This window comes from Cebidichthys violaceus, unplaced genomic scaffold, assembly GCF_023349555.1.
Source record: "Cebidichthys violaceus isolate CVI_PGR_0920_01 unplaced genomic scaffold, fCebVio1.0.p SCAF_13, whole genome shotgun sequence".
In the NCBI taxonomy this organism is placed as follows: Eukaryota; Metazoa; Chordata; class Actinopteri; order Perciformes; family Stichaeidae; genus Cebidichthys; species Cebidichthys violaceus.
In genome coordinates, this window is record NW_027176296.1 from 1,289,167 (window position 1) to 1,300,071 (window position 10,905).

General features: G+C 40.8%; 1 protein-coding gene across 1 annotated transcript; it reads right to left on the minus strand.

Moving 5' to 3' along the window:
* Nucleotides 1–1,595: 1,595 nt before the first annotated feature.
* LOC137870220 (C2 calcium-dependent domain-containing protein 4C) lies at nucleotides 1,596–9,714 on the minus strand. Its single transcript, XM_068707255.1, has 2 exons — nucleotides 9,626–9,714; nucleotides 1,596–8,654 (listed from the first exon to the last, which is right to left on the minus strand). The coding sequence occupies exon 2, from the start codon at nucleotides 8,601–8,603 to the stop codon at nucleotides 7,320–7,322; it is 1,284 nt and encodes a 427-aa protein (XP_068563356.1). The 5' UTR covers nucleotides 8,604–8,654; nucleotides 9,626–9,714; the 3' UTR covers nucleotides 1,596–7,319.
* Nucleotides 9,715–10,905: the final 1,191 nt, after the last annotated feature.

Here is a 10,905-nt window from a genome sequence, read left to right on the forward strand (position 1 = left end):
TAATATCGACAATATTTTTATATCAAAACCACTATCTTTTAGATAATTCATTGAATCTGTTTTAGACTTTGGTCTTGGTATGGAATCCCAATTGGAGAGCGATTGAATAAGCTGATAAAAGTGTCCAGTACCATTTGCAACATCATCTTTTATAAGTTAAATAAAATCACATAAATTCACAAGACAGCCTATTTTTTTCTTATTATTATTTTCTTTTCACCTTTCTTTCTTTCTTTTAATCGTTGTATTGCATGTTACTGGTAGTGTCTAGTGGTAGGCTCTTGTCATCTCCCGCCTGGACTACTGCAACTCTCTACTTGCTGGAGCCCCGGCGTCGGCCATCTGACCTCTGGAGCTTGTCCAGAACGCTGCAGCTCGCCTGCTGTTCAATCGCCCCAAGTTCTCCCACACAACTTCCTTTCCTTTCTCCGTTCTCTACACTGGCTACCTGTAAGAACTCGCATCCAGTTTAAGACTCTGGTGCTAGCCTACAGGGCAGTGAATGGAACAGCTCCTTCCTATCTCCAGGCCACGGTCAAGCCTTACACCCCCGCCCGACCACTTCGCTCTGCTGCCTCGGGGCGATTGGTTGCCCCGTCGCTCAGAGGTCCCTGCGGCCGATCGACCCGGTCACGGCTGTTTTCTGTCCTGGCCCCACAGTGGTGGAATGAACTTCCCACTGATGTCAGGACAGCAGAGTCGCTGCCCATCTTTCATCAGGCTGAAAACTCACCTCTTCAGGAAGTGCTACCCTGAGCCATCCACTTAGCACTTATTGTATTCATACTAGCTTGTTGCACTTATTGTATTCGTATTACTTTTTTTTTGCACTTACTGTTTTTGTTTGTTTCTGCACTGTACTTTGGCTCTGAGTTATGCTCTGCTTCATGCTCTTAGATGTTTGTCTAAAAAAAGAGATGTACTTATGACTTCTGGTGACTAGTAGTTTTCTTGAATACCTATGTTGAATACACATATTGTAAGTCGCTTTGGATAAAAGCGTCTGCTAAATGACTGTAATGTAATGTAATGTAATGTAGTGTGTCTTTTTTCCTCGTTATGATTGTTTGTGTTTGTTTCTGCAATGCGGAAAGAAAAATATACAACTGTATGTTGTTTTTTAGTTTAGCTATAAAAAAATCTCCCTCAGACCCCAACAATGCAGCACTTTTTTTATGTTTATTTGACTATCAGTTTTCTTTTTACACGTTTAATATTATTGTTTTATTTATGATAATTTTTTTCTAGTTAAATTCATTATCATGTTATCTTGTATTTTCTGTTACAAAAGTGTTTTGTTCAACTGGAAAATATTCTGCTCCAAGCATTTTTATCACAAATTGAGGTGACGTTGATTTACATCTCAGAATAGTCAAACTTCTATTGTTTTTGTGGGAATTTATTTTTCAAATAGTCCAATGAGTTTGAAATTGTTTATGTAACATAAGAAGTAGGAGAATTTCTGCAGCACATGAAGAACATTTAATCCTTCGGTTTATCTGGAAAAAGAAAATATGACCAAATGTAGACACACATTTATTATATATACTGATGAAGTGTAAATCAGTAACGACATAAGCAGGGATGCTGTGGAACATTTCCTTTAATTAAAGTATTTCACATCCATCGATACAGTAAATAACCAGAGAGCAGCTGTCAGTAGTTGTAGCATCACAGTAAAAAAGTATCTACCTGCACAGGCCAGACACAACAAGAACAGCTACAGCACATGGAAACCAACATCCATTGTTTACATAAGTCTGGAGAAAAGATTTCAGTGTCAAGTAACGGACGGGCACTTTTCAGTTTCAATTTTCAGAGAGAACCTACCAAGACAGGAAGACTTTAGAGACACGTCAGCATATATATATATACAGTATATATCTTTAAAATCTTAGGGGGTTAAATGTGACGGTCAATAAAATACAACATCCAACAGACCCCTCTCAGTCTCTCGCACACACACTGACACTTTACTCAATTCTCATTTTACATGTTATCAGTCAAGCCTCTCCACCTCTTATTTAATTTAACAGCTATTGAGCGCAGGGATACAAGGGCTGATTTCCACCAGCAGGCTGGATAATGGGAAAGTTAACTCTGGTGTTCTTCTGTGGATCAAACAAAGGTCAACATTTAAAACCACAAGATCAAAGTGACTCTGGGGATGGGTGATTGTTTGTGTGTTGACTCAACACTTTGGTCCAGATCTTGACAAAGTGTTTAAGAAATTGCCATAACATTTGGTATTCATGGTCCTTAGAGGGAGTATCCTGATTGCTTTGGTGGTCAGCTGACATTTTATCGAGGGCCACCAACAGGTCAAATTTCCACTTGTCTAAGGCTTCTGTTGCCATTTCTGAACATCTTTAAAATAATAGTTTGTCACTGGGCTGCAGGTCTCTACTAGTTACAGACCATAACCCCCATAAAACCATAAAGCTATCGCCCTCTTTCCATATTTATGCTAAGCTAATGCTAATTGCCTCGTGGCTCTAGCTCAGTATTTAGCCCAGGGATATGAGAGTGGTATCCATCTTCTTATCTAACTCCTGGCAAGAAAGTGCAAGAGTGTGTTGTAACTATTCTGAGAAAACAAACAACCAAATTAATGTTGGCCTCAGCTACACTTTGAGATTGAGGCTAACATAACAAGCTAACATGCTAATGGTAGCAGGAGTCTGAACCTATCTAGCTTAAACGGATAACAGTAGAAGTTAAATGTCCACTGTACAGAGGATGAACATTTTTATATAAATAAAGTGTGGCTTCCACTTGCAACACCTATTTATTTCCTCACTTGTGATAAGCATTACCTCCTCATTTTTTATCCATCGAGACATTTTGAGACCATTCACTTGCTAACAAAGCTATTGACTAGTTAGACATTTCATTTCACAAAAACAAAAAATATTTGGTGATTACGTCAAAAATGAACTGTGTTTATTTAGAATAAAATTGGCTTATCAGGACTTATCACCTCTTATCATTTTCCAATATATTTCTGAAAGGTATGTGGTAAGACTCCCACTCAGCTCAAAATACCACAAAAGCAATAAAAAGTGCACAAATATATTAAATAAATGTCCTGTTCATTATTAAAAAACTGACATTTTTTTGTAATAATGTAGGCCTTTATAATTGTTATAGTGGTTTTTATAGTACCCTATCTTTTTCACATTTTCTTTGCAATTTTTCTATTCTATACTCCAGACTTTGCAGCACTTTGCCTGTAATTGTTTGTATATCCTCTTATTATGTTTATTGTGTGCACCAATACACCAAGGCTAATTCCTTGTCAGTGAAAACCTTCCTGACAATACACGTCATTCAGATTCAGATTTTTGCTGCTATGTTGTGAAATGTAAAATGTAAAGCCTAAATCTTTGTCTTCGGTTGCTGTAGGTCTGCTGAGACCCTCAGCTCCTTTACATCAAGATTGAAGACTTTTCTGTTTGCTGCTGCCTTTACTTGAACCAGATTCAAGGATATTAATCAATTTCCTGCATTTCTGCATTTTACTACTGCATTTTATTTCAATGTTTCAATGAATGTTCTTAATTGTTTTTAAATCTCATTTTCTTTTGCCTTTGATTTGATGCTTTAAATGGTTTTATGTGAAGCACTTTGAATTACCTTGTTGTTGAAATGTGCTATACAAATAAACTTGCCTTGCCTTGAAAAAATTCAGAAACAGGAAGTGAAACATGACTCTGAGTCCAAAACAGACTTCTTATCCAATACATTGCTGATGTGGCAGAGAGAGAAACTTTTGTAAAACGCTCAAAAGTGTTATAGATGTTACCTTCTCTCAAGTCTCCATATGTTTATTGATAAGCTACTTCTATTCAGACATGTGGCCCAACTTTTCACCATTTGCAGAATATGAATCTGTGATAAGGCCTGGCCAGATAAATGTTTATTGTATTCATTTCTCACTGCATTTCCATTATAAGCCACATGATAAAACAGTCAAAACAATTAGTTACGAAAAAAAAGGTCTCAGTTGGGCAGTTTGTAGAAGACATCACCCATATTTCAGGTGTATCATTCTAAACATTTGTGTCGGCACAAAATCAGAGCACAAGGCGACCCACCACTGCACAATAGGAATCCACTGAAATTCATTACTGACGCTACTGAAGTATGATAGTCATGCTAGAAGAAACCTTAGAAAGAGTTTGGTAACAACAGGGCTGAATACCATTTGGGAAGTTCAAGTAGAAAATACAATAACCCTACGAGCAGGCACTGCATGTTCTCAACAGGGATAACAACAGATCACTGATTTTCACAACAAAGCCAACCAGCAGTGTCACTGCATATAATATATATAGAGAGAGAGCATATCAAGAACAGTGCTACAAGTGAGCTACAAACACCAGGTGAGAGTAATGCTCTCAGAATTAAATTGAAGCTTTTGGCTGTGTGTAAGACACCTCAGTAATTTGCATCACTGTGATGTCTCTGACTTCTTTTCTGTCTTCAGTTGCTCAACTCAGCCGAAAGAGGAGAGAAGCTGCAAGCTGTCAAAACACATGATATTGTTTTCCTTATTTCCTTTTTGACATTTCTGCCTCATCCTCCAGGGCTTCATTAGAGATGTAAACAGACGTAATTAAAATGCCTTTCATGAGCATTTTCTACTCGCTAGTGCATAATTGGCATTTCTCTAACAATTGTAGAAACTAGTACATAAATATGTAGTTATGTACGGTACAAATTCAACACACCTTTCAAAACCATTCAAACGCATTTTACAAAATACCACATGTTGTACATAGAAAATTAACTTTAAACTTTGGGCAAAATGTCATGCTGATCAAAACACACTCTCAAACACACACACACACACACACACACACACACACACACACACACACACACACACACACACACACACACACACACACACACACACACATACACAGTAAGGCTTTAGGGTTTCATGAAACTTTGAGCATGTCATGCAAACACAAGTATGTCAGTGACATATTTGTGCCATGCAACTGGTAATCGTCATTGTGACTGTTCTTCTCATGTGAGACATTAAATACATTTACATGCACACAAGTACTGTATTTGTCCACTGTCAATACTGTGACTAAGGCAGCAGCCTTCTTGCATAAATGACGATTGTTAACTTCTGTTTACATGACGAACACGTTGAACTTGATTACACAGTAAAAAGTGTGACTTTTATATCACCCTTTTGGAGAGACAGATTCGTCTGAAGCTGAAAGGCTGTTTGACTGACTAAACACTCCTAAGCTAATCGTCTTGGTTGTTGAGAATCTGTGCAGAACAACACGGAGGTATCGCCGTCCGATGTGAACGCAGAGTGAAGATGTGGCGAGAGCTTGTTGCCTAGTTGCACAAGATTTAATCAAGGTGCCCACACTGGATGAGCCATGCGTGACGGGCTGCAGCTGGAACGTCCACACAGGTCGTCCAAAAAGTTCAAGAGATTTCATCAACCTAACAGAAATCAATTATATATCATATAATTATATGAAGGAATTTTCTCATTTATCCCCGTGTTGGGTTTCATGTAGTTAAAGACTAAACTGGTGGTTATTAAAGACATTAAAATCCCCACAATGCATTAGAGATTTCTGTCTATAATTGAACCAAATTTTTACAAAAAATATGTGCAGTAAGAATACTTCAACCTGTTTCCATTTGAAATCAACTTCCGTTCTCATTCAATGTTCATACTTATACCGACAAAAAGTAATGCACTATAATTCACATATAAGTCAAGTAATTGTGAGTGACCGCGTGGTCAAGACAAACAAGGCACACACAGCGAGGAGGTCGGGCGGTATGGATGGGTCAAACAAATATTGGTTCATGTCCCATGTAAAACCAAAAGTCAATGTTAACTTATTTCAACTTACTTCTGTCACGTAATTTACAAACTTGACGTGAACTTGATAGGCGAGTTAAATAACAGACCTACTGAATTTAACCCAAACCACAATCTTTTCCTAAACCTAACCAAGTTGCCGAAACAGGTTCTCCACTGTACATTCCCCGATTGCTTGTGTTGCTGGACATTCATAGGAGAGCACACGAAAAATAAATTTTCGTAAGATACCATAGGAACCGTTGCAAGAAGCAATCTCTTACTTTTACTTTACTTGAAACAAATTGATTTGCATTAAAAACAGGTTCAAACATCGTTACTGCACAGATTTTTTTAATTGTTTAAAGAAAAATTCACTTCAAAGGTACCCTGTGGAGTGTTTTACCGTTAGAAGCGTTGGGGAGTAGTAATTGTGAGAGTGGGTGCTCATTTTATTTGTGTCGTGCACAATGCTGTTGGTTTAATACTATTCTGCTGATTGACAGACAAACTTCAATCAACCAAGTGAACAGGGATGTAAACAGTGCAGCATTTTAAATATTTAAAAAGTTGTTTTATGGGGAAGGAAATGCATTCAACACGTTTGTTAGACCTCAAAGATTGACACGATGCATTTTAGTAAAAAACACTGTGCGTAAACATAATTTACTAGAAAACTCCACAGGGCACCTTTTACTTTAAAGTTACATTAATTGAATTAAACTACACAAATTAGAGATTTTTGCAGCACATGTATCTACGGTTAATAAGAATGTAATTAGACTGACATAATCAGATTATGGCAATCATAGGACTTTGCATTTTGATTCAAATTTTTATGTGCATGTAAATGTGACTATTGTGGCTGCTCTGTTTGTCCCTCGCCCTCCCCAGTAGGAGGTGGGCCATGGCAACTGGGATCAAAGGGTCATTTGCACATCAGGATGTAGTGCCACTTCAAAGCTCTGATTCACAAAAGCATCTTTGTGCGGAACACAAGGTGTAGCTAATGCAGAATCACATCCTGCGCTGCTGTGGATTTATGTCACATTACAATAATAAAACCATGCCACACATGACAAACACAGTGCAGGCAGAGACGGCGATGAGGGCTGATGTACAGGTGTCGTCCAACCTTTGAACCAGACTTGGCTGAGGAAGTTGGCCGGGAGATATGTCCAGGAAAAGAAACCCTTTCATCTGTCATCATGAATCTGTTGCTGTCGAGCCCGGCTTGGTTTAATGAGCATTCATTATTGGGGGGAAGAAACCAGGCCGGCTTCGACCACCACAAATCATCCATCCACGAACATCAAGAGCTTCATTTTCTGAGCGTGGCGGTCTTTTCAGATCTCAGAAGAAAGCCCCTCTTTCCTTGTATTTCACTACCTTCTCCCTTCATTGTAATGTCCATTGGAATAAAAGAGCAGTTTGAATAGAAACCAGTACAAACTTCTAATTTAACTTTCAATCAGTGTCCTTTTTTGCCTCCTTTGACCCCCGGGTCCTGTGGCACCCCTGAGAGCAGCTTTGTAAGAGGCACCTCCCGCTCCCCCAGCAGGGTGTCCCTCTTGAGGCTGGTGCCTTTGTTCACCACCTTGAACTTCATCAGCAGGTTCTTCACTTGAACCAAGCTTATCGAGTCAAAGAAGAAGTCCTCATTGAAGACCGGGTTGCGGCTGTTTTTGATGATGTTGCTTCTTTGCTTCTGCAGCTTTCCCGGGTTCAGGTAGACGGACACACAGCAGTTGATGCTCTTGATGTCAAAGTGCTTTTCGTAAAGACTCTCCGCCACCAGGACACGGATGAGCAGGCGGGAGGTGCTGGAGTCGTAGTTGGCGCTGATCCTCAACGTCCCGCCTTTGTGCAGGTTGATGGTATGCTCCCGATGGAGCCCGTGGTCCGACGTTCCGGCACCGTGGAAGGAGGGGACGTGGAGCCGTCGCTGGATGTTGGGGCTGGGCTCGGCCGAGCTGCACTCGTCGGTGGACAAAGAGCTGTGGCGGGCGAACGTCCGCTTGGCTTTTACGACTTTGGCCTGCGTCTCGTGGGTGAAGATCTTGAGCAGGGAGGCGGAGCGGGAGAGCAGGGGAGAGCTGAAGGGAGAGGACTCGGCTGAGGAGCACGTGTCACTTTCCCCTCCGCTGAAGTACCGGTACGGATTCATGTGAGAGGTGTTGAAGTCAGCTGGATTCAGGTGGTTTCCCCCTTCGCTGCCTCTCCCCTGGGTCTTCCTCTGGGTGTTTGGGGAGGTGATAGGACTGGTAAGCTCGCAGTGGAAAAGTGACTCTTTACGTCGAGTGTGGGGGCTTTCCTTCAAGGTTGCAAAGCCATAAGGTGTTTGAGTCTTAGGCACATAAGGCAGGGACATTGCTGTCTGCGACTGGGGGTCTGCATTGGTGTCTCCAACATCATCAGCACTCTCTATCTGTATGATGTGTCGGTTTGCTGCTCTCAGCAGGTTCTTGGTGTCCCCTGCAAGCTTCGCCACCAGGCGTGGACTTCTCGGGCTGCTGATCTTCTTCCCACTGGTGATAGTTAGCTCTGAAGTTGAGGGTTGCAGTCCTTCTTTGAGCGTCACATTAGGAATCTCAGGTTCTGGAGGGGTGCTGACCAGCTTTGGGGGAATGAAAAAGTCTGGGATCTTGTCGGGGGTGAGGACGTTGCTGTAGGTGACGCCTTTCTTGTCTCCGTTCTCCCCGTGACGCAGCACGCCGGTCTCCACCGTTCCGCGGATCTTATCCAGAACCCACATGGTCCCACCAGACCGGATTCGTGGGCGTGTGGAGTAGGTGCAGTCAAGTGTCTGCAATTAATAACACACAGGTGGGAGATGTAAATGATCAAAGGATGGAAACTCCACGGGGAGCGGAGAGATAATAATAACTAGGTGTTTTAGCTCTGATGACGCAGACTATAGTGAAACAACATTCACACTGAATAAACAGGAAATATTGCAGCTACTTAACTTTTGGAGCTCTTGACAACAGATGCTCTCTCAAAGATACTTTAACTTCTAAAATAATTAGTTTGAAGAACTGAATTTACTCTACTTATTACATTTTAGGGAAGTGGAACTAACAGCCAACACGTCTCAACAAGCAGGGATGTGAAGTCTTTGAACACAAGAATCAACCAGAATTCAACTACAATATTTACAAAAGATGAAACGGTCATGATTTTTTTTTAGACAGCAGAGTGGCTTCATTGGTGGAGTAAAGTGTCATTCTAGGAATTGATTAACAACAACAAAGATGGTACTTTTTTTCAATCTCGATATTTTTAAAGTACCAAATTTAACGTCACAATCTTTATTTTGTTATTCATCAGTATTGTAATAACATGAACTATTTGTGCTCCCTCCTCGTTTGTGCGCATTTTATTGTTAAAACGCAGACAATTCTGATTTAATTCTGGCTTTCTGTTTCACTAAAATATATAAGGCGAGAGAGAGGAAAAAAAGGTCAGAAAGAAAATAGTACTATAGAGAATTTTGCCTAATTGAATTACATTAATGCTGCTAAAATGAATGATTTGACAGCAGATTATCTTTCCTTCTTTACATGTTATGTACTTATACGTTTTAACCAAAAAGAATGAAGAAAAATATCCAATAAAAGTTACAAACGAAAATATTTAATTCAACAGGTGCTTCAAGGCTTCCTCCAATTGCGCACGAGTCCGTTTTTTTTCCAAAACCTCTAACCCTGTGTCTCCGTGTAGTCTGGCGGTAACACGCTGCTCCTGTCTGCAAAAATGTATAAATAATTTACTCACCGAGAGACACAGTCGTCTTTGTCCACTTTCTCCGTCAGTAACAGGTGTTTTCTCCACAGGTTAGACTGTGCGCTCCACGGCGCTGCTCTGCGCCCTCAGACGGTCTCAGCTCCGGAGCTGAGCGTTTTATAGACGACACAGAGCTGCAGCTGACCAATGAGATCGGTGTGCGTGTGCGTGTTTCCCAGTACAACCAACTGCAAGAGACACACTGGTTACATATCAGAGGCAGAGGAATCCTACAGGTGGGTTTAACCAGCAGCACAGCCACTGCTGCACATCAAGATGTTTTGTAGGGATATCTGTTCTCACATAACCTGGACGTTAGAATAAGGACACACAGCCACTCTGCTATACTCATCTTGTTGTCTTTCCCCAGGGACACACAACAGTTCTTTTAATTGATTTTACTCTGTTGCATCTTAAGCGGTCAGCCTCACTCTCTCTTTGAAATAAAGCTTTCAACCAAGGACACCATTAGAAGAAGAGACAGCACGGCTCTTGTGTGCCAGTAAATCATTATATGTATAATAAAACTATTTGACCTGGAAAAGCACATGCAGCTGAGCAGACAATGAAGCGGATTGTTTAAACTCAATTTACAGCTACTTCTCTTTTTGTCCGTCCGTCTTTGGGTTTCAACCAGCCGATGGTTTCAACAGACTGATCCGTTTCCCTGGGAACTTTGCTATGGCAACAAATACGTTTGTCAGTCTAAAATAGGAAAAGGGCCCCACTGACTTCATTGATCTGCCGGACAAAAAAGCACTTTATTTATCCAGATTGCTTGGTTTTGAGTCAAGTGCCATATAACCCGTGGACTGAGAGGGGAACAGCCGCTGCTTTATCAGAGATCCCTAGCATAGATCCAACAAGGCTGCTGCATTGACTTGACAGGAAGGGATTTAGAAATGCACGATTTCAGGTGTGAGAGACGGTATCTGGTGACAAACAGCTGATTAAAACAGTGAGTAACATGAAAAGCCCAAGAAGAAGCATCACCTCTGCCTATCTCTGCCTCGCACGGATGGAAAATTTGATTTATTTCTGCCTCTTTTAAAATGTGGAAAACTTGTACTTCCGGTCAATCTTAGGCAATCTTCACTTGATGAATAAAAGCATAACTCATTGAGCCCAAGTTGTCCTTAGTTTATTACAACACAAATCGGATATCAGAGAAGCTCTTGGTACCATCATACCAACAACTTCAGCGTAAGATAACATTCACCCGGCCTTATACAATGTGTCCCACGTTATACAGAATCACATGTGATCACAAC

Excerpts from the sequence above, each read along its gene's own strand:
- LOC137870220 (XM_068707255.1), bottom strand. The coding sequence starts at position 8,603 with ATGTGGGTTCTGGATAAGATCCGCGGAACGGTGGAGACCGGCGTGCTG.